This window comes from Podarcis melisellensis (genome assembly GCF_964234715.1).
Source record: "Podarcis melisellensis genome assembly, chromosome: 2".
Taxonomy (NCBI): domain Eukaryota; kingdom Metazoa; phylum Chordata; class Lepidosauria; order Squamata; family Lacertidae; genus Podarcis; species Podarcis melisellensis.
Window position 1 is genome coordinate 41,171,328 of NC_138529.1, and position 23,985 is coordinate 41,195,312.

At 40.5% G+C, this 23,985-nt stretch overlaps 1 protein-coding gene across 5 annotated transcripts; it reads left to right on the forward strand.

Moving 5' to 3' along the window:
• The first annotated feature begins 3,997 nt into the window (after nt 1–3,997).
• Nucleotides 3,998–21,890, forward strand: AKAP8 (A-kinase anchoring protein 8). Of its 5 annotated transcripts, XR_014165658.1 has the most exons (16): nt 3,998–4,116; nt 5,674–5,712; nt 6,271–6,303; nt 7,656–7,944; nt 8,677–9,193; nt 9,618–9,762; nt 10,122–10,168; nt 10,330–10,366; nt 12,096–12,134; nt 12,217–12,313; nt 13,636–13,777; nt 14,350–14,443; nt 15,008–15,138; nt 17,098–17,193; nt 18,916–19,109; nt 20,536–20,775. XR_014165658.1 is itself a non-coding variant. In XM_081900437.1 (15 exons), the coding sequence occupies exons 1-15, from the start codon at nt 4,101–4,103 to the stop codon at nt 20,974–20,976; spliced, it is 2,163 nt and encodes a 720-aa protein (XP_081756563.1). In that variant the 5' UTR covers nt 4,000–4,100; the 3' UTR covers nt 20,977–21,890. The 5 variants fall into 5 exon arrangements, 4 of the variants coding, with proteins under 4 accessions (XP_081756563.1, XP_081756564.1, XP_081756565.1 ...); XM_081900437.1 differs by lacking the exon at nt 18,916–19,109 and having other exon boundaries at nt 4,000–4,116; nt 20,536–21,890; XM_081900438.1 differs by lacking the exons at nt 12,096–12,134; nt 18,916–19,109 and having other exon boundaries at nt 4,000–4,116; nt 20,536–21,890.
• Nucleotides 21,891–23,985: the final 2,095 nt, after the last annotated feature.

A 23,985-nucleotide genomic window follows, 5' to 3' on the forward strand; every position in this document is an offset into this window, starting at 1 on the left:
GTAGACCTCATCTGTGCATGCAACAACTTAGTGGAATCCTGCTGTAAGTCTCTGTAAGTGCAGTGGGACCTATTTTGGGATAGATGTTTAGAGTTGCAGGCTCAGCATGGAGTCCCCATGTTTGTCTCACAACTCTAAAGCAGGGGTGAGGACATATTGGGAGAAAACTGACAGGCATGAGGTCTGGAGCTGGCCTAGGGTCAAATTAGGTATGATATTGAACATGTCTATTCTTCACACACCCACTCCCTGCAAAGCAAGCTGCAGCTTTAGGTGAAACGACACAAAAGGATAGGTTAAACAGAGCAAATCTCAAATTTAGCAGTTAATCAGTAAAAACAAGAATAAAAGGGGATCCGGATCCTAAAACGTCTGCCATGTTTGACCCTTAATGGGAGGTTTTTATGGATTTATTTAATTCAAAGCCTGTTAAGCTGGAGTCTGAGGGGCATCTCTAGAAGTTCCACTGTTATTAAGATTTTGTGGGGATAGCTGGGCTATCAAGTGCTATCGTAGAAGGGTAGTAGAGGAAGTGGTGGTGGCAGCAATTATCCTGGTGCTAAGTGCTTCATCTAGAGGAGGCTTTGTTGGGATTGAAGATCTGAGGAAGAGCCTTAGATTGTAAAATTACTACAGGTTATCTGAATCCCTTATTAAACTTCATTCATTCATCCATCACACTCCATTACTGCTATTTACTAGTGAAAAGGAGGATAGATTGGTCCTTTCTGGAAATGTAAGGGGGCAGCTAAAGCTCCAATCCTATACAGTGGACGCTTGGGTTGCTAACGTGATCCGCGCAGGATGCACATTCGCAACCCGCAGTGGCGTGTCTGCGCACGCACGGGATGCAATTTGGCGCGCATGCGCAATTGCCGAAACTCGGAAGTAACCCGTTCAGTATTTCCGGGTTTCGGCAGTCCACAACCTGAAAAAACGCAACCTGAAGCATCTGTAACCCGAGGTATGACTGTACACGCTTGTCCAAGTAAGCCCTATTGAACTTCGGTATCTACTCAGAAGTTAGCTCCACTATCAGATTTTACCGTAAATTCTAGGCGCAGCTACACAGTGAATTAAGGATAATACCATAACATTGTATCTCTTTAAGGGATGAATACTATTTCTTCACCTATACCATATTCCTGGTTCTTCTCAGAAAACATGGAAAATATTTCTGACATTTAAGAATTTCACAGCAGGGAAAATTCCACCATGTATAGCTTCTTCCACTGCAACAGAGGTGGAAAACTACCTGGTGAAATTACCCCATCTATGCAATTCTTAAAAGCCTTTTAGTCTGGGCCTGGCACCCGTTTCTCTTTAGTATTGTTCATGATATATGTACGTCTCTGTTTCTTTCTCTTCAAATATGTACAAAGTAGCCTCCTGCTTGAATGTTATTGACTGTGTTGCTGTACCAAATGTCATTTTGTACATCGGTTTTAGAATTCATTATTCTTTGTCATGAATTACAGTGTTCTGTCTATATAAAACTAAACTAAATCAAGTTGTGATTGCCCGACAGTGATTTAAAAAAAACAGCCAGAGCATTTGTTTTAATTGCAGCTTTGCCATGTGTGTGGAATTTTGTAAAGCTGAATCTGGAAAGCAGTGATTACTTTCACTGAAATGTGTACTTGGTAAACTGCAGGAAAAGCTAGACTCCATTTCTATATCCACTCGACTGTATATATAACTACTTTGTAAGTCCTGTAGTGTTTCCCTGTATCATAGTTTTTGCTATTTCTTTTCATAGAATTTAGTTCTCGTCTAGAGATCAACTTGTGTCTGAAGTGCCAGGTTATTTTGGAGCAATTGGCTTGTGCATGCTCACAGCTAAATTTCTAGGTCCTCGTTCATTTTAACTTAAATTTCTTCAGCTGCTTTTCCAAAGGAGATGAGCAAGGTTCATAGCAGCTGTCTAACCTACTTCCATATACAGCCTCCACTACTGCCTAGTGTAGCTTCTATCAATTTTATTTGCTATAGGGAACAAATCACACAATATTTTTTGTACAAAAAAGCATACCTAGCCATCATGGATTGTACAAACATGGGAGCAAAGGTTAAGAGTCATGTTCCTTGCTTCAGTCCCTTTTGCCTCTGGCCTCACCTGCTCCCAGAATGTGGCCCACTGTCTGAAAAAGGCTTACCATGCCTGCTTTACAGGGAGAAGTGGGGAGCTCCAAAACTGGACATCATAACTGAACGATGTACTTATCTCTTATTTATTTCTGCTGTTGCAAATAACAAATAAATTGTTGTTCATTTGTTTCCTCATCATGCTTATCACTGAGGATGAATGTACTGATTTGCACAAAGTACACTGGACTGTGGGTGGAAAAACCCAGGATTAAATGTTGAACCACTATGATTATCAAGGATATCACAAACTATGATGCTTTTTCTCTGTATAGTTGGGGAAATTGTGCTTCTTCAGCCAGTTGGTTTTCACTATAGCTGTGCTATGCTATCACAAATCTGCATTGTACCAAATTCTGTAAGTACTGGTGCTATTACCTCACAAATGAGTTAAACTGTTAGGATTGCATCCCATGTTAGTGATGCTCTGTGCAGTCCCACTGAAATTAATGGGCAAGACTAAGAGCTATAAATTACTAGGGATCTACTGTGTAGAACTTGGATATTAACACAAATACTCCAGCTCAAGGTCAACATCAGGTCATCATTAAGTGGTGGTGGAAAGGTTTCGCAGTCAAGGACAGTACTGTTTAGTGAGTGTGTCTCAAGATTAGGAAATAGAGCAACAGCAGGTATACAATCTTTGTGCCTGTAACAGCTGCATTATGGATAGTTTCTCTGTTGGAAATGAAAGAATGGCTGTGCTAGAGCACGTTTTGCATGCAGAAGACCTCAGGATAAACACTGGCCCTTTCCAAGTAGTACTGAGGAAAGATTCCTGTCTGAAATCCTGAAGATTTGCAGTCACTGTAGATGATACTGGACAAGACATATAACGTATCTTCCTCTGTTCCCAAAACTGGAAAGAAGGTTGAGAGGGGGTCTCTGCATCCTTGTAAAACACTTCAGCAATGTACAGCTATTTTTAAAAATAAAGTTCCTTGCAGACCTCTCTTCCCATTCTGTCAGAAATGGGTAGGCCAGGAGTAGTGGAACTGTAATAGAAATTAATACAATTCCAAATAATTATATTGTATCTGAGGCTCTCTTCCATTGCAGTGCTTTGAAATAGTTATGCCCTTTACCCACAGAAACCTGTCGGGAAAAGTGCACCTTAATGATAGAGAATCTACTATTATTAGTACTATAAAACATGTATTTATACTTCCGTATGGATGGTGACCTATAGAAGCTTATGCTGTATTACATTAATTCGTATTTAAGGTGCCACAAGACTGTTTTGCCAGGACAGAAAAACATGCCTATGCATCTGGAAAATAACATCTAGAAATTCAGCAGGTGCCTACCTAATTTCACGGCAGCGAAAGGCTGTAGGAGTTAAATTACAAACCAGTCTTTTAACTAGGAGTATTGTCCTAGTTTAGAGAGAGAGCATTTTAAAAGCACGATACCAAACGAGATTTTGCAACAAAAAATCATTGTCCACGAAAGGGGCAGGTGTGTAACTCCCATCTATATAATTTTTCATATGCAACATGCATTTAAAAGCGCAACTCTGCTTGGGTGGTGGGGAAATAATCCACCCTCTTGCAGCTGCTTTCTTTTTTGTGTGTGTAAGCGAAGAGTTATTTCACAGCACCGCACCAAAGAGATCATCTCCCCGCGGCCACTTCATATAGGCTCATAATACAGTACACAGCGTTGTTTCCTTCCACCGTTGCCTCTCGTCAATTTAAGCAGGAACCGGAAAATTCTCTTAAACGAGCCATTTCGGTCGCTTTAAGAAGCCAGGCCAATGGGAAGGGATTTCTCGCGGGGGGGGGGGGCGGGAGTAGAAGCCGCTCACGGGAAACACGAATGGGCAGAACTTTGAGATCGCAACCAATAGAAACTCAGAAGTACGCAAGAGGAGCCAATCCGCGGTGGGCTCCAACGCTCGCGCAGTGAGGGTATAGGTTACTCTGCGTGGTCGCAGGTTGACGGAGAGGGAAGCCATGGATCAGGGCTATGGTGAGAGCTGGCGCTGCAGGGGCGGGGGAAGGGACCGGGAAACCCGGGAAACGCGTGTTAGGCTTCGCTTGGGATAGGGCTGTTTACCTCACCGTGGTGGCTTTTCGCACCGACTAGGCCTGGTGCCTCTCAACCGCCTCCGCGAGACACGGGCGGCGTTGATTGGCCATCGGCGCTGCCCCTCTAGGAGATTGGCCTGGCGAATGGAGCGCCTCTTTCTAATCTCCACGGTCTGCGAGGAAGGCGGGACGAGGCCCTTTTTCCGAAGACGACACAAAATGGCGTCGAGGCGACCCCTTTCCTCTGCGCCCCATTCTTCTGTGTGGGGTGCTGCCTCTTCCCCTCCTCCCCCGGGGGTGGGAGTTTAGCTTTTGTAGCCGGCCTGCCCCCTCCTCCAGACACCCGCAGCTTCCTGGGCTTAGCGCTTGGTCCATATAGAGGAAAAGTCGTTTCCACATCTCTATTAAAAGTTGCCAACATCTTCCCTGTCCCTGGCAGGACTCCTGTGTCTTTAACGCCTCTGCCACCCCTGTAGGTAGCAAGCGAATCCTTTTTCCTGCTATGCAGTCGACGCCAGGAGAGGCGTCCGCCTGTTAAAAGGCCTGTAGCTAGTCACTCACCGTCAATAGGCTTATCTTCCATGAACTTATCTCGTCGTTGTTTTTAAGCCATCCAAGTTCGCAGCCGTCTCTTCTTTCCCGTGGAAATGCCTTCCATAGTTTTAACTAAGTGAAGAAGTACTTTTTGTCTGTCCTGAATCTTCCAACATTCAGCTTCCTTGGATGTCCATGAGTTCTAGAGTTACGAAAAAGGGAGAAAAAACTTTCCTCTGTCCCCTTTCTCCATGCCATTCGTAATTTTATAAGCTTGTATCATGTCAACTCTTAATCATCGTTTCCCTAAACTAAAATGTTCCAAATGTTGCAACCTTTCACTCCATCCCTTTAATCATTTTGGTTGCCTTTGTGAACCTTTTCCAAATCTACAATATCGTTTTTTGAGATGAGGCTACCAGATCTATACACGGTATTCCAAAGGCAGTCACACCTTAGATTTGTATAAAACCGCATTATGGGGTCGTAGTTTTACTTTTAGTTCCTTTCCTAATTTTGTTGGATTCAGCAGGGTGTGCATACAGTCTGGTATCATATGCAGAATGTGCAACGGGCGGGTCTGAAGATTAGGGGTGATTTACTGTGAATATGATAATTTTGTCATCTTTAAATGTGAAACAAAACCCCTAGCTTAGTGGTATGTCTGAACTGGGAGCTGTGGTTTGTTTTGCTCCAAACAAGCCACTGTCTTCACCCACAGTTTGTCCCTGACTTACTGATCATAGTTTGTTTCCCTTGTGTGCTGGAGAAGGCAGGCAAAATGGATGAGATTGGTGCTTTCACAGCAAACCACTAACTACTGTAAATTGGCATGTAAATTGGCATGTCACATTTTCACTCAAATTACAGCTGCTGTATGTGAAAGTAGTTAAGAGAGAGAGTCTGGGAGGGGAGAAGTTAATGTGTGTTTCTGTGAGTTAATGAGTCAATATTTCTTTTACAGGTTATAGTTCCTGGGGTACTGAGGCCACCAATACTCAAGGTAAGTCATGATCTCCTAAAATAAAAAGTTTAGAAAAGAAATAGAAGATAACCTTAAGAATGTTGAGCATAAGTGTGTTTATAAATAAATATGCTTCTCTTAAGCATGGGTCACAAATAATATTTTTTTAAAGGTCCTGAGCAGTCTTGAACTTCTACTTTGGGGACAATATATTGAGAGGATTTTATTTTGTATAGGAGATGTCCAGTGGTTTTAGCTATTTGAGCAACTAATTTCCCCTTTCCTCCCCCTCTGCAGCCCCCACGCACTTCTGAAATCTGCTCCAGAGAGTTGGGTGATTTTAGAGTAGATTGAGAGGTGTGAGTAGCTGCGGGTAGAGGAGAGGAAGGGGAAGTCCTCTGGTATGATGGTGGATATTGCCTATATATGTGTACTCTTTAACACATCACTTGTGTTTTATTGTGTTGCTGTCAAAGAACTAATTCATTGAAAATTGTTTTAAATTGCTTGCCTTGTGAAAGAACTTAATCTGTGTTGTGTTAACATCGCTTTGATTGACGTGTTTCATGTAAAAGTAAAATTTTGTCTCTTTAAAAGGTGGCTATTCAACAAATCCAGCAAGTTGGCAAGGTATGTGTTTTATTTGCAGTACTATCTTAAATATTTTGCTAATTTTCTCAGAATTAACAAGAATAACTGACTGGAACATTTAGAGGCATTATATAAGTTAGAATTTGAATTTGCATCACTCTTCCTAAAGCAGAACTTGGCTCCAGAGTTACAACAACTTTGTAGCCAAAAAAGGGCCATTGAGTATCAGCATGCTTAGGGGAACCCAGAGGTTTGCAAAAGCACAGACATGTTTAAAAAGTCAAAACTATCTGGGTGGATCCCGGAAAAGGCCCAGTGAAGGCTGAGTGTGCTTAGTAGTTACAGAATCTTAAAAGATGGCGGTGGGGATTGGAGGAAGAGGGATGGAAGTGGCTGGTGAAGGGGGGCTTCAAAACTGGCAGGAATGCAAAAGAGGCTAACCGAGAGAGAAGGGAAGTTTAGTAGGAATTAGGGAGAGTGGAAGCTGAGCATTATATTTATACTTTTTCCCCATTCCCCTTCTTTCCCTTCTACGTCCAGTGGATGGAGAGAAAGGGATGGAGGAAGAGAGATATAGATACAAAAACAGCACAAAGAACCATTTCATTGTAAACTGGGGAATAACCTATCCACACATTGGAAAATTATTATTAATTAGACCCAGGGATGGAAATGAGAGCCTCTCATAGAAATCATTGGAGAAATCCAAGATTTTAATATAGCTGCTAATTGACAAATGAAGCAAAGCTGAAGGGAGAACAGGAGGCATAAAGTTACAAGAGGAGAAAGTGAGAGCCCATGGTGGGACAGTGGCGGGGAGCTGTAGAAGGGGGACAGTGAGGGGGCCTTGACCTCTTCTGAGGAAATCAGAACTTTAGGCAGTCATGGGCATGTTTCTGTCCTGATGAGAATATATTCAGGTACCATTCTGCCACAAATAGAGAATTAACCCCTTCAATCCTGAGCAAACAGCCTCATCAGCCACAAACTCAAGTGAAACACATACACACAGAAATAATCTACAGAATTTTGCTGCAGAATTCAGCTTGTAGTATACAAAACAATGTGTGATATAGATCATGTAGTGTTTTTAACTTTTATACTGCTCTTCTTTCAAGGAAAATGGGGTGGGTTAAATTTGCTTTTATAGAAGAAAAATGATAATAACACACCTAAAATCTCCACCTCTTTAATCGTGGGCACATAACTAAAGCAATAACTCTTCATTGGTCTTGTGGCAGTGGGCAGTGGTGGCCTATTAATGTTTGTATCTGACAGTTGTTTTCAAGTGTGTATGAGTGTTGGCTTTGGTGATGGTTTCCATAGATAAGATTGACACTTGAAACTCAGAGCCCCCCTTTTTACTGTACTATTGTCTTTCCTTTTTCCAGGCTATGAAGGCTATGATTATTACAGTGCCCAAACCAGCAGCTCTACTACAGCTGCCCCATACAACTATGATGCTGCCAGTGTTGCTGCAACTACCTGGGATGCTCCTAAAGCTACCGACATGACAATGAGTGCTGAGATGGGCTCTCGCATGCCAGTTGTAAATTATGGTAGTGGGGCAGTGGGCACAGAAAACTCTGACTCCATTATAGCAAAAATAAACCAGCGTTTGGATATGCTGTCAAAGGAAGGCAGTGGTGGTCCTGGGGAAGGCATGGATGATCAGGGAAGGTAAACTAAAGATTCTCCTCATCTCTGAAAAACATATTTCTAGTTCTCAATTGAACTTTAATTTGTTAAAAACAAGAATTGGTAGAACAATATTCATTACTTGATATGTAGATAGTAGCTTAACATTGGTACAGTTAAACAAATGCTATAGTTTCTGATGACAAAGCTTTCATGCAAGAGAAGGCAACCTGTTGAAGAGAGGGTCTGCTGCCTTCTCTTGTTGAGGCATCAGCTCAACAAGAGATTTTCAAACAGGGTTTTCATAATAGTGCCTTGAAACCACATAGAAAATACATGTTATATAACTTTCATAATTTGTAAGGGTCCCTGGTTGTCTAACAGATATAGGTTGTTTCCTTCTACTTTTGTTGTAGAATGCGTTGCTCCTTATTCCAATACAGTGAACATATAAAGCTGTTTTATGCAGAGTCCGATCATTGATCTATCTAGTTCAGTGTTGTCTTCTCTGAATAGAAGCAGCTTTCCAGGCTCTTTGGTAAAGGTCATTCTCAGTCCTTTTACTTGTCTTTTTTTACCTGGAGATTCCAACCTTTGGAACCTTCTGCATGCAAAGCATGTACTCCACCACTAAGCTATTTCCCCTTCTTTGTAGAGAAGCAAATAAACTTTCAGAGGGCCTCCAGCATGCAAATTTATATCTGTGCCAAGTCTGTTCGGACTACCTGTCAAGTCCTCTATAACTACTGACTGAATTCTTTGCTTGTAATACAGCTCTTTCAGATTTGAGTCTTATGAGTCCTATGACTCTAGAGCATCAGTGCCTGATCGTGACCTGTACAGAACCAGCTATGACTATAATGAAGTTGGATCAGATCGGAATGATTCTTTTGGAAGCCGCTATGATGATGTTGGTGACCGCAGAGATCAGCCCCGCAACAGAGGAAACAACAACTATGGCTTTGCCAGAGGGAGGGCCCAGAATCGAGGGCACCTAAACACTTTCAATCGTGACCACTTCATGCCATCAAGTACAGAACGGATGTCTGCACAATGGAATGAGATGAATTACATGGGTGGAAGGAATATGGAAGGACCTGGACCCAACCGGCTTCCATCACTATTTTCCCAAGCACTCGTCCCAGAGTATAGAGATTATGGTGATTATGGAGACTACGGAGACTATGGCGACTTTGGGGATTATGATTACGGCATGATGGGAATGCAAGGAATGGGAATGGGAAGGTTTCCTGGGAACATGCCCTATGGCTTCAACAGATCACGTGGCAGAGTAAGTTTAGCACACTACCCTTAGGAACTCTGACATTTATAGCTGTTTCAGTAGTTGTAAATCATCAGATTGGTTCAGTGATTAACAACAAGAGAAGATGGTCTTATTTTTATGTAGGATGTATAATATAACACCATTTATTTTTATTTTTCATTGCAATAATTGGAAGCGATATTGACAAAATAGTGGTGTTTTTGTTTTATTGGAACTGAGATGAACTGCTTGAAAAAATGCCTGCTTGTGAGGTAGCGATATATGGGTGTTCCTTGGGTGCATGGGTTGGGCTTTATTCTTTACTAAGGAAATGCATGAAATGTATTTTTGTGAAAGAGGACATTTATAGCAGGAAACTAATGCATTCCTGGGGGTCCTGGCAGGTGCCAACAAACTGGCCAAGCATGTATTGCTCTTTTTTTCTTTCTAGCCAAAGAGAAGACCATTCCGTGGTCGTTTTGGTGGGCATTCAGATTTTGAAAGTGGATTACGCAAACGAAAACATTCCCAAAGTGGAGATGAACCAAACAGCAAACAGACAAAGACAGAAAGTGAAAGAGGTTATTCTGACAATGGTAATGTTTTGATTTTGTTACATTAGGGACTAGTCTCCTTTTTTCTCATCCTTTGCTTTGGTACCAACCTATTTGTCTTCTAATCATTTATTAAATATGTCATTATAAATCCTACTTCTTCGATGTGCTACTATAAAATATAGTACTTTACAGCAATGTTACAGTTCACCAAATAAATAAATGGCCTGCATCTCTGAAGTAAGATGGAGAAGAGTTGGGAAATATATGCTAGCAAGTAAATTTCTCAGCAGATGGAAACCAAATTTCCACTTTAAATGATCTCAGAAGAGTGCTATGTTTAGACTATAAAATAAAATGAACTTTTCACAGTAGTTGAATGGTGTCTTGTGTATTGACAGATAATGGTGAAGGAGAGGACAAATCAGGAGATGAAAGAGATAAAGGTGTAAGTAACTTTCTCAAAAGTATCTGGATTTTCAGAAGTGATCATTTAAAGTGATGAATGTTTTGGATTGCTGACATTGTAATGCAGCATATTTTACATTGAGCTTTTAAGAGATGTAAAATTAATTACTTTGTGTAATCCCTCTCTCCCTTTTTTTAAAGGAGCATGAGAGAAGCAATGAAGACCTAAAGAGGAAAGGTAGGGTTTAATTCATTTGGCAGGCCTATATTAACTTTCCACTTGAAAGTTATGAGGGATTGTTATGAGGGATTGTGGAGTGGGTAGGAATTCCATTCTGATCTTCTATGGAGGCCATTACAGTGGTACCTCGGGTTACGAACAGTGCTGCTTATGAATGCTTCAGGTTACAAATTTACAAACCCAGAAGTAGGTGTCCCGGGTTGCGAACTTTACCCCGGAATATGAACGCAATCCACTTCCAGGGCCGCGGGAGGCCTATGTAGGGAATGCGCGCCTCGGGTTAAGAATGCTTCAGGTTAAGAATGGACTTCTGGAACGAATTATGTTCGTAACCCAAGGTACCACTGTAGATGCAACTGGGTAAAATTTGAACTCAAAAACTTGTAACATCAATATTAACACCTTAGGGGAGATAGTATTGTAGCATTCATGTATCTTCCTTAGAAGCAGTGACTAGCCAGGTGTCTCTGAAAACTGAAAATATTATATCATCCTCAGCTTATTTTTTTTAATTTTAGTTTTCTTGCCAATATTCAACAGTGATAATTCCTGTTTTAAAGCCATCTAAAGCTGATAGTCATCACTGCATCATGTGACAGTGAATTCCATAACATATTAATTGGGTAAATAAATACTATACTCTACTCTAAAATCTACTCTTTTCAGTCCCAAGCTCTAGCATTATCTACATATTATGAGCTGGGTTTTGTCACTTAGTATGGATGCGTGAGGGTTCCAGAAGAAGAGAACATGTACTCCTCACCTGGTGTTCTTCTGCTGTGCTGCCTTGAGCTAAGCTATAGTTTGCCCTAAGGTGCAAACCTAAGAACAAATCTTGATTACAGTTTGTATTTCATATGGAGCAAGATTAACCATAAGGCCGAGTTTGAACAACATTCTAAGCTGGACCATGGCTTAGCCCTGTGCAATGCAGCAGCAGGAAAGTGGCTGAAACCACCTCTCATATAGAGTTGGAAGGGACCCCAAGGGTCATCTCGTCCAGCCCCCTACAATGCAGGAATCTTAGCTAATACATCGTGACAGAGACTCTGTAGACAGCACATTCACACTATGCCCATTAGTTGGCTTAGTTGTCCAGTCACCAGTTTTCATTCCCTGGGCCATTTGTTTAGCTTGATAGAAACATAAAGAAAGATATTAGTGAACTGTATAGGTATACCCAGCTGTTTCAGCATAGCTGGATGTATTTCTTATAGTTATAGTGTGTGTTGTGTTGTTGAAACATTACTATTTTTGAGACTACATTGTTTCAATTTTCTGCTTCTGTTACTGTTTGTTTATTACAACATATTTATTATGTATCTCTTGTCTTCCTAAGAAGCTCAGAGAGAAATGTTAGTGTCCATTCAACCTGTGATTGAGATTAACTTTCTCAAGGCAACCCAGTGAACTTCAGAGTTGACTAGGGATATGAGCGTGACTGTTCCCCACTCCACCTTCTTCCACTGCACTAGCTGAGAACCATTCAGAGGACTGACATAAGCGTGACTAACAGAAAGCAGTTTCACTGTGGCAGTATTTCTTATGAGAATAGCCCTCATGCCTATGTTGTATATAATGAGGAAGGCTATGGCTGTGTTGAAAAAGTGCAATTTAATGAATAATGTAAATAATATTTGTGGATTACACTTGTCATATGAAACACTGATAGAGGTAAGTGCTTTTTTTATTGCCTTCACATGGTAGATCTTTAATTTACCCTTAGAAAAGCAAGTCAAGGAAAGAGGAGAGGAGAGATTAGAAGGTACAATATTTTCATCCCATGACATTGTAATGCAGTTGAACGTTAGTTCTTAAAGAACTGCCTTAAATTTAACTTTTTGTAGCATCTGGTGATGGCATTGATGATGATGATGAAGAGTCAAAACAAAGAAAAGAGAAGCAGAGGCAGAGGGATCGAATGCGTGATCGTGCTATGGACAGGTAACTGAACAGATTAGAACTCTTACATCTTTAAACATCTTTGGCTTAAAATTCATTTAAATTAAATTCCTGCTTCATACATAAAATTAAACCCACATTATATGTAGCCTTTCGAAATATGGCTGTGGTAATTGAGAGCATTCTGTTGTTTCTCCAGGAATATTCACTAAAGTTTCTTGGGCTGTCTCTTTCTACTTTTTTTTTTTCTGCTACCCTGCAAGTTTGCTTTCCAGCTCAAGGAAAACAAATGGCTCTTGCTATGTAAATTATATTTTCATACATTGTCTTTTAAATTGCTAATAAAATGTACAAATAGTAACAATATGAAAATATCATTGTGAACTGTTTTGGGCTACCTAGTTGAAAAGGTAGTGTAGAAATTAATAATTTAATTAAAATAATGGTTGCTTAATGGTAGCCAGCTGAGATTCTATAGGACTTGCCCATGCCATGCCCATGTTTTATGTGACTCCTCTGTCCTCCTTTACCCACTTCCAAAATTCTGTATTTATCAAAATGTAAATACTTCATCTTGCATCCCAGACATGTCTACAAGGCTGATTATATCTTTGGTTGTTTCCAGATTAAGTAGCCTTGCTTAACACATTTTTTCCTTTTGCCTCCCTTCCAAAATGTATGTAATTCTGTAATACAGGCAAATACTCTTTTGGAAGGTTAATTTGTTATATCAACTAATATTGCATTTCAGTATTTCCATTACTGTGTTTGTGTGTGTGTGTGTGGTTTCTAAGGATGGTACTTCAGTTTGAGAAACTTTAAAACCTTAATTGCCTAGAGTAGTCCCCCCCCCCTATTTTTCTCCTTTCCATGTGTGTGTGGCCTGGAGGCATGGGTAGAGGAAGAAGAATGGTAGATTACATGAGTCAAGCAGGGGTGTGAAGGAGGTCCAGAAGGTTTTATGTCTTATGCCTGTTTTATAAAACTTGGTTGAAATGGACTGCTGCTCTTCAGGAGAGATGCTTTCTTAGTGTATGGAAACTCCTGTGGATAGAACCTAAGAATTACAGCACTCTTGTGTTGTGTGATGAAAACTTACATTGTTAATGTTGTGATATTACTGTTATAAGATAATTTCAAAATATTAGTAAACTCCAGATGAAAATAGATTGTAGCAAAGTTATGCATAGTTTGCTATAATAAACAAACAGTGCAACCCTAGATTGAAGCAGCAAAGGAATCTGGTAGACAGAAAGTTTCTTAGGTTCTGTTAGGACAATAGTTGAGTTTATGGAAATAATTTTTCATGTATTGTATTTCATAAATAATGTGTACTAAAAATCAAATTCAATGCCTTCCTTTAGAATCCAGTTTGCTTGCTCTGTATGTAAATTCCGAAGCTTTGATGATGAAGAAATGGAGAAGCATCTACAGAGCAAATTTCACAAGGAGGTCCTGCGATACATCGGGACCAAACTGCCTGACAAGACTGTAGAATTCCTGCAGGTATGCTTATTTGGGATTTTAAGTTGTGAACAAAAACAACTATCGGGTAACTGAACTGCTTCTGCTATCCAGTAATTGCGATTAATGCCCAAAGAATTGCTAGTGGTTATTTTTGTAAGTTTTTCTTAAACTAGGTCAGGCTTCCTCAACCTTAGCCCTCCAGATGTTTTGAGACTATAATTCCCATCATCCCTGACCACTGGTCCAGCTAGCTAGGGATCATGGGAGTTGTAGGCCAAAAACATCTGGAGGGCCGAGGTTGAGGAAGCCTGAACTAGGTTTTTTGTCAAGTTACTATCAAATAATTTGTTAATGCAGCATGTTTCTGGATAGTAGTGTCTAACTGGTTGATCATTAGGGCTTAAGTTGATGAGTCCCACCTGAAAGTGTGAAGGAAAGATTGAAACAGAACTGTTAAGAAGCCGTTATCCAGTGAATTACATAGTGATTGGAGATCACTGATTTGAGTGATTAGTGTATAGTTGCAATGTCACCTCTAGCTGGACTTTTTACTCAGTTTTGGAGACAGTGACTTAGCTGATTACACATATTTTCTCCTTTACAATCCCCAGAAATATATAGTGAACAGAAATAAGAAAATTGGGAAGCGCCGACAAGAGCTAACGGAGAAGGATGGTCCAAAACAAAAACCAGATCCATTCAAAGGTAAGTGGAACACTATTAAGAATTCTCAACCCACCACCTAGAAAGTACAGTGCAGAAATCTCAACTAAAGCATCCATGACAAATGGTCATACAAACACTGCTTAAAAATCTCTAGTGAAGGTGAGTCCACTACCTTCTGATGGATTAGGCAGGCTGTTAACTGTTGCTGTGAGTTAGAGAGTACCCAGTTATTAAGAGCAGAGATGTTTCGACCAAAAAACAAGGTTATAGCCATTGTTGTAATAGTTCCCCCTATGTTTGGGTCATGTTGCCCTAGGATGTTATAGGGACAGGCGAGCTAATGCTTGTGAGGAGTTTTGCAGTAGCAGCTGGGGTTTTTTTAATGGCATGACCATTATTGCTGTAGTGAGTTTTTTGCATTGGCCTTTGAATTCTCTTCTACTTTCTCTGACCAACTGTTTCTTAGTTTGTATGCTTAAAATGATTAACGTAGCCAATTTCTGGGAATGGTGTCAAAACAACTGCTTGAGAAATAACATACTACACCATTTTAATAGTTTATGTTCAGTTGTGTGCATCTAATTTGTGTTTGTACCATTTCAGGAATTGGCCAGGAGCACTTTTTTAAAAAGATAGATGCTGCTCATTGTATGGCTTGTGATATGCTAATTCCTGCACAACATCATCTTCTCCAGAGACACCTGAGGTCTGTTGATCACAACAGGAATCGCAGAGTAAGCAGTATTAGTATTTTCTATATGACTGATTAATGAAGTGCATTGATTTAGAAAGCAGTCTGTGTGTACTTGCTTAGCAAGTCCCACAAACTGCATGGGGCTTACTTGCTAGTGTGTTTAGTAATGCAGGCTTAGAAATTCTTTGATTGATTGCTATTCCATACCTGACACTTTTTTCAAATCTGGGATTTGCTTCTCAATTACAATTGAAAACTTATTTATGAAGGCATGACTAACCTGCTTTTTGGTTGCTAATAAATGATAGTATAGCATAGATTAAATATATTTCTGTGCAGCATTTCATTCAGAAAAATTGCAAAGCAGCTTACAAACAGTAAATAACAATAACTTAATAGAAAATCACGATAGCAACATAAAGCATGTAGAATAATGAACAACTCATCAGTAAAACAATTACAAACCATCAATAAAACATTTAAAATCCATAAAACACTTAACAAAAGAACTAAAAAAAAGCTAAACAGCACAATTACAACAAAAAGTATATTATAGGATTCACAACATTCATAATGTATAAAACAATATTAGCAACATTAGCAAAATAGCAATTAAAAATTATCTCAGGACTGATTAATTCATACACACCCTCACCACCTCCATGACTCATAATCTTCCACTCTATTCAGTTCACTAAAGGACACTTAAACATAATGCCTGTGGGAGCAACTCCATTCTGAAGGCTCTTCGGCTGGAGGGTGGGGCAAGGCATTGCCTGATGGCCATCATAAAATCTCTCTCCCTTTTCTCTCCTATGTCTGGGACTCAACCTAAGAGTTATTTCACTATATAGGAAAAGCAAGTGCAGGTGATTTGAATGCCTTCTGGGTGAGTCATGGCTCTTAGCTCAAGGGCATGAGTGTCTCTGTATCTCCTTTTCGAAATATAAAAACTATCAAACCACTTTCGTGAGGTTTCAGCAAAACATTCTTTTATGTACACTCTACTTTTTAAAAAGTGCCAATAATATGCATAGGTTTTCCAGTTTGAGAGACCATAATAATGACACCTGTAGCTACAAAAGAGGAGAACTTTATTGGAGTATGAGTAAAGTTACAGTGCTTGATTTTTCCTTATAGTCCCTGAAAGACTTAAGTCTGTGATAGGGCTAGGAACAGTGATGGGCAGAATAGAGGAATACATAGGCTACATAGATTACACCTACATTTGATAAACGCTTGAATAGTTTGATGACACATGTGTAACTTGCCATGTTACAACTGAAACTTGGATATAACGGCTTCTACTTTGGCCTGAAGGAAAATTTAGCCAACGTATCTTCATTGTGTAAGAAGAGAAGGTGCAAATTGTTTCTGTACTTACGCAGTATGTATTGAAGTTTCCCTTATGAAATATCAATACAGTAAAGCACTATTAAATATAAACAGTTGGATAAATCACTATAGAAACCTCATTTCGGTTTTGGTTACACTTCTGATAGTGAAATAAGCCCCCTTTGGTAGTAAAGATGCCCAAATAAATCTATTAGTTCATATAAAGCATATTTTAGTTTCCTGTCCTATACTCACTTTTTATAAACTTCCATCATTTTGATTACCGTGTATTGGATCCAGAGTTGCCCTTCTGTTCATTGAAGCTATTCCATTTGTTAAAGTGACTGCAATCCAGCAGAAGCTTCTGCTGGAGGAAGAGCTGGTTTTTGTTTTTGTCATTTTATAGAAATACTCCAAATATAGAACAAAACCCTAGCTCCAGCATAACGTAAGTTGAAAATGCCTAGGCAGAAGCATCACCAGGAAGTCTATGGCAAGAGCTTTTCACTGACCATATTTACTCTTAAGTATTTTTTCTTTTACAAAGTCTTGAGTGCATAGTGCCGCAAAAGTGATGGCTGTAAAATAAGGAAGATAACCAGAATTGCAGCATTCTTATTTTCTACTTGGGCATCATACTGACTTGTGTTTCTACACTTCCTAGATGGCAGCTGAACATTTCAAGAAGGCTAGTTTCCACGTAGCTAAGAGTGTTCTGAATAGCAAGCACATTGTGAAAATGCTAGAAAAGTACCTCAAGGTAAGTAAGTAAGCAGGATGTTTGCTGTGTAGTCCTGCTTTTTCACAGAGCAAGAGCGCAGGAGCTTCAGCTTGGCCTCAACAGAGCATTACAGTAATATTGCTGAGTGTGCTGCATGTGTCTTTTTACATAAGATGGAGGGAAGCAAAATTATTTCTTTGCTTTCTTATGTATAATCTGAGCCTTGATTAGTGTCTTCCTCTCTAGCATTCACTCCCACTCCTCCCAGATGTGTTGGATACTCATACTAGCAGACACTGGCTGTATTCACACATTACACTAAACTGTAGTTAAAGGCTTAAAATGAATGCATATACAGGTTTCATTCACTCCTCCCCAAGCAGTGCAAGCAGAAGCGAGAAATGGCAGTCCCTGGTTTAGCATTATGTCCAAACCTGGGGTCATGGTTTATTTCACAGCAAACAAATCATGATTAGGAAACCAAGAACAAACCTTGGATTCACACTGATTTGCTAGTAGTGAAACAAACCACAATCCCAGGTTCAGGCATAATGCTAAACTAGGGATCTGCATTTTTATGGCAAACCATTTACTGTGGCTTACTGTGATGTGTTAACGTGGCCAGTATAGAAGAAATTTATAGCTGCTTACAACTAGATTAATTAGCAAAATAAATACTATCCTCAGGCTACCCTCTGCTAATATAAAATATAGCTGTGTTGAGGGGGAGCATTGTGCCCAACCTAAGCACCGCTTGAAAATTTATCTGGTTGGTTGCGAAAAAGCATTTTTTTCTTGCTCACAGCATGGAGTGGACTTTCTTGAGTAGAAAGGTAATGCTGATTTCCCTAATGATTTTTCAGTTTTCGTGTTAAAGAAAATTAACTTGGGAACAGCATCCAAAGTCAAAGCAAATTTTGTTAGTCCCAATGTTATTCCAAATATCACATGTGGGAGAAAGTTGACATCAGGTGATCTGATCTCAACTGTTGGACTGTGCATGACATGAGTGAGACAGGGCCTCTCCAAAATATTTCACTATGGCTCTGTAAATCAAACTAGCCTTTTCCCCTGCTGAGAATGGAAAAGACGCCACTTATCTCCAAAGCAGGGATGTGATGAGCCAATAATGGGAAGTGTGGTAGCCTAGATGAGTATTTGCAGGTCATGTGGAGACTCCTGTGTGACCATTGAGGGTTTGCTGATGTAGCATACATGGCCATATGTAATTGGTGAGTTCCACTTTTGATAGGAAAGCCTGCAGCCATCTGACCAGGTGAAGACGAAAAGAAACAAGTTTGGCTGCTCCTATACCTGGGAATCCAGGAGCATCCCAAGATTCAACAGGACCCTCTCATGGCAAGCATAACTAATGGGGGAGCAGATGTTGTCATTTCCTCTACATGTCTGCTCTGTCCCTATGGCAACACTTCGGTCTTAACCAGACTGAGTTTCTGCCAATTAACTAGTCTCTGCTAGACAGACACTAGTAAAAAACTGAGACTCTGCTCTCTGGGTCCAGTAAAAAAAAATAAGCTGAGCACATCAGCTTGTAGTTGACACTGATGGCCTATTTACTGAGGCTGTGTTCCCCCAGCGGCCTCTCATACACGTTGAACAAGAGGGGTGACAGAATAAACCCTGCGTGGCTCGCATGAGAGAGCCCTTGGGGCAGATGAGCAGTTGCCCAGTGCCACCCTCTGGGATCTCTCGGAGGAAAAAATGGAACCACTCAAGCGCAACTCCGTCTACCCCTGCTAGGGTCCGCAGGTGCCTCAGCAACACCTCATGATCAACAGTATCAAAGGCTGCCGACAGGTCTAACAGAATCAGCATGGACACCTGAACTTTGTCCATCAGCAGGAGGAGATCTTCGACCCACCCAGCACAGTCTCCGTACCATACCCAGGTGCAAAACCAGGCTGAGAGGGGTGAAGGAAATCTGAGGATTCCAGGTAATGCCAGAGCTGCCCCATCAAAAATCTTCTCAGCACCTTCCCCAAGAAAGGAAGGCTGGAGGCAGGGTGATGCAGTTGGCATCAAGAAATTATTCTTGAACATTGGCATATTACTTCCTCCCTTAAAGGATGCCGGCACCTTGCCCTTCCTGAGGAAGCTTTTGACTTTGAATCCCCACCCCTTTAATTGGCGATTAATGGACACATCCAAATCGCGGGGTAGAGCCTAGAGCTCTGAAACTACAGAACATCAGTGAATAAAGCTGGTTGGCTGATTTTCAGTCAAAGAAGATGGCGCTACTTGTCTTTCACCTGCATGGATCTTCTTTCATGGAGGCAGTTAGTCTCCAACTGGGTCATAAAATATAAATGTTTAGTTGCTAGGTGCAGAAATCCTTGGCAGTACTGTATCTGGCCCAATTTTTGTGGGTTGGGACTGCATGGATATAGATGGAAAAGCAGGACTCCAGAAGAGAACTTGGAACTCATGTGCCTCATGAGTATTGTGGTTCAGAAATTGTCACTTGAATTTGATAAGGTTAAGGGCTAGATTTCTGCACTGGCATGCTGCCTTTCCGTTGTACATCAGTTGCAGGTCAGCCACGAGTGATCCACAAAAGCAGGGTGGGGTGGGGGAGAGAATGGTTTTAATCCCCGTACATGACAGACATTGGTTTTGAGAATCAGCAGAACAACACTAGTCTGCTGTTTCCATATGGTGTTTCCTTTAATAAAGAACAGAAATTCTAGCAAGAGCAAAAAAGAGGACTGACCCTGATATGGTCAGTGACAAGCCATGACCTCAGTCTGAATGAGTTTGGTGTGACTGCTGTATGAGTGGTTCCCAGTACAGTCATTCCCTTAGGTTTCTTGGACACAAAGAGTGTTCTGCTTAATGAGATCACAAAAATGTATGAGTACCCATCATTGGTTTATAGCCATATGTCAGCATCTAGACTTGCTAGTGTTGAATAGTGTGAGAGAGTTGAGCACTTCATAGCTGTGATTCAACTGGGTATTTCCTAAAAACAGTTTCTGCCTCTAAGCTGAAGGCTCAAAGGGTGTGTTGAAAATTATTTAAGATTCCACTGGATTTTTCCATTATAGAATTACATCTCTTGATGCTACAGTAAATATACTGCAGCAAAGTGCATTCCAATCTTACTCCTGTGAGGCAGACACATTGTCAGCTTTCCAAATAGTACCACAGGCTTTAGGGTGCTGGCAGGCACATGTGAAAGAATTTAGCAAAAATGTAGTCTGTTAAGTTGTTTGAGGCAAGAAAGGCTATTGTGCTTTGAAGTGAGGGTGCTCAAATTTCAATCACTCAGTTGCAAACTTCTGCATTCTAGGTATGAGGCTGTCTAAGGGAGGTTCAGACAATTTTGTGAGTAAGTAATAATATGCTTCTTCCCTTTGTCAGGGTGAGGACCCATTTACAGATGAAAACGTTGACCAAGATGTTGATGACTCTGGAGCCTTAGAGGGGGCAGAAGCTGAAAAGGCTACAGAAAGTGCTGCAGTAGAGAGAAAAGAGAGTGCTGCAGATGAGATCACAACCACTGAAGTCAGTGAAACTGCTAAACCAGAAGGGGATGAGAGAGCTTGCTCTACTATAACCTTTTCTGAAGATAAATCAGCAGAGGAGGAGGAGCAGGAAAAAGAGAGAATCAAGCCAGTAGGAACAACAGAGGGACTGTCTGCCCATCCTCAAAAAAGCCTTGAAGTGAGAGCAGCAGAAAGCCAAGTGGAGGAACAAGAGCATTTGAAGATGGGAGAAGGGAACTCTACGGAAATGGCAACAGCTGAAAATAGTGACACCAAGGAGGAACCAGTTATTGTAGCAAATGCAGAGCTGCAATAGGAATGACCATATAAATGATTGTATAAATTGATTGTATGAAGATGATTTTGACTGGCTTAGCTGTATAACCCCCCCCCAATACACCCTGGAAAAAAAATCTTATGTCAGTGCAGTACCTGTATGTGCATTTCTAGGGTGCTGCCAATTTTGTTATTGATTTGAAGAAAGGAATTCATCTATTTTGTTATGGAAGCAGTCTTGTGCTTCATTGTTGTAGAAGGCTGTATATTCCCCAAGAAAGGTTTGATGACTTATTCATTGTAGAATGAACAATACGATTTGAAAAAAAGCAAAGTTGTTAATCATTCAGCTCCTCCCAGGTGTTCATTTTTCAGTATTGAAGGAGTATAGCTTAATTTGGAAATGAAATTTGGCCTCTTTATGAAGGAGTAGATTAGTTAAGTGTGTGTGTGTTCTTGCTTGTGAAAATGTTTGCTCATTTAAGTTCCTAAAGAAAAGACTTGCTGCCTTGAAAACTGTTACTTTCTTTATCCAGTTTGCTATATTGCATGAAAATAGCATCTGTAACTTGTTTTTAAGCACCAAGATGATTGTGTATCACACTGGGGTTATCATTTCTACTGAGCACTATTTCAGATTTTCTGGCTAGCAAGCTGCAGCTAGTACATGATGCTGGTACAGAGGCATAGCCTAAGGGAGAAAAGTTATACCACCACTGAATCTCCATCCTCTTAATAAAAAGCACAAACGTATCATTCATGGAGTGAATTGCCAAATATTGCCCTGCGAGTATTGAAGCAGTACCAAGACCAGCAAAATAAAAGCAGATTTGTGAGTGTTAGGATTGATGCTCATAGTTAAAGCTTTAAGAGTGGAATGGAGCACTATTTGTAAAGAAAACAACAACCCCGGTCTTTTGTCTTAGCAGTTAAATAAACTTCTGAAACTGAAAACCTAGTATCTTACATTTAGTTGGCTCCAAAACATGTGCTGTCTTAACAATGTGGTCACATTATTGCTCATGTTAGAAGAGCAGTTGACTGACTGCTGTCTAGAACACACACATCCCACACTCACTAATGCCAGAGCTACCATACAAGGAAAATAAATTATCTCTGCTGTGTGGTTGAAGGAGAGGAATAAATATTAAATCCAGTTTCTATATCAAAAGCATTCATTGATAATCTAGAGCCAGGGTGAGCGGTGAGGTAGTCGGGCTTGTGGCTGATACCAAAAGTTCCATACCAGGGATCGTTAGGAAATGAGTTGAAAATAAAACTGCAACAACATTTTGAGTACTGCATACAGTTCTGGTTTCCTCATTTCAAGATACTATAGAGCTGGGAAAAGTTCAGAAAAGGACAACCAAAATTATCCAAGTCCTCATAAGGAAAGGTTACAGCATTCAGGGCTTTTTAGTTTAGAGAAAAGCTGGGATATGATTTAGGTGTATAAGATGGTGCATAGTGTGGAGAAGGTTGACAGAAAAGTTTATCCATCATCATACTCGAATCCAGGGCCATCCTTATGAAGTTATAATGGTGGAAGATTCAGAACAGACAAAAATAAAAGTACTGCTTCACACTGCACAAATAACTGGAAGTTGCTCCCAGAAGATGGGAATATGACACATTCAACTGAATATCCCACAACTTTGACTTGATACTACTTAGAAGTTATCTTTGCATTGACACTTGGTAGTAGAGCATGTGTTTTCACACACACAACAGCCCGGATTCAATCCCTGGTATTTCCAGTTAAATGGTTCAGTCTCAGCCAAGGCTCTGGAGGACTGCTGCAAGTCAGAAGAGGCAGCACAGTACTACATGGACAAATAGTTGGACCTGGTATAAGGAAGCTTCCTATATGAATATTGATACCATTATTTGAATTCATGCAACTTCCCATTCTTATATTTCACCACAAATCGTTCCTTTTCAATAACCACTTTAATGGTTTATCACTGAATAAAATGAATGGTAACAATAGAAAGTTGCGTGAAGGAATTGCCAATTATTACATGACAATCAGGCTAAGATAGAAGAGTGAGCGATCCTCCCTTAAGTAACTGCAGCCATAGTTCAGAGCAGTGTACTCGGTCAATTCCCACTTCACATTAAGAAGTAGTAATTCCCGCCCCGTAGTCTACCTCCATGAGGGCAGCTTTTGCATCTATAACAAAATCATCTTTGTGCAGTTGAACCTTGAACAGTGGACATTCTCAGCAGGTTATACAGGTTAAAACAGGTCCCTGCCAAAACAGCTGGTGCTCTACTGAGACTAAGCTTGCCTGTGCATATACACGATTGGCCTGCCTGGGATGAACCATTACTTGTTCCCCTCTCCTTCCTTGAGAGCAGAACACTCCTTTTACTCCTTTGTGATGGACCACTCCTTGGCATGTGCTTTGTATAGTACAGTATATTGCAAACCAGACTCTGTTTTCCTTGGGTCTGCTTTTGTCATCAAAGTAATGAAGCATGCATTACAAAACCCCGTTTGATTAGAGCTAGGTGCTGGCTGGAAAGGGGGGGAGCAGAATAATTGTTCAATCATGTTCTTTACAAATTTGAAAATTTGTCTGAATGTAGTCAATGATTAGCATTTATCTGTTAATTTATTGCAGAATCTTGTGGGTAAAGCAGTCTCTCAACTCCAGACCAGGTTCTCTCATTGCCTGCAGACTGCTTAGTTATAAAGATCTTTTTGTGGTGCTATGACATGTACTTCACTAGCAGTTAACTTTTGTATATGTGAGGGAAGTTACAACTACAGTGGTACCTCAGGTTACAGACGCTTCAGGTTACATACGCTTCAGGTTACAGACTCCGCTAACTCAGAAATAGTGCTTCAGGTCAAGAACTTTGCTTCAGGATGAGAACAGAAATCGTGCTGCGGCAGCGGGAGGCCCCATTAGCTAAAGTGGTGCTTCAGGTTAAGAACAGTTTCAGGTTAAGAACGGACCTTCGAAACGAATTAAGTACTTTACCCGAGGTACCACTGTACTGTAAATCACACACAAAAAGCCCACATAACTTATCTAGCTAA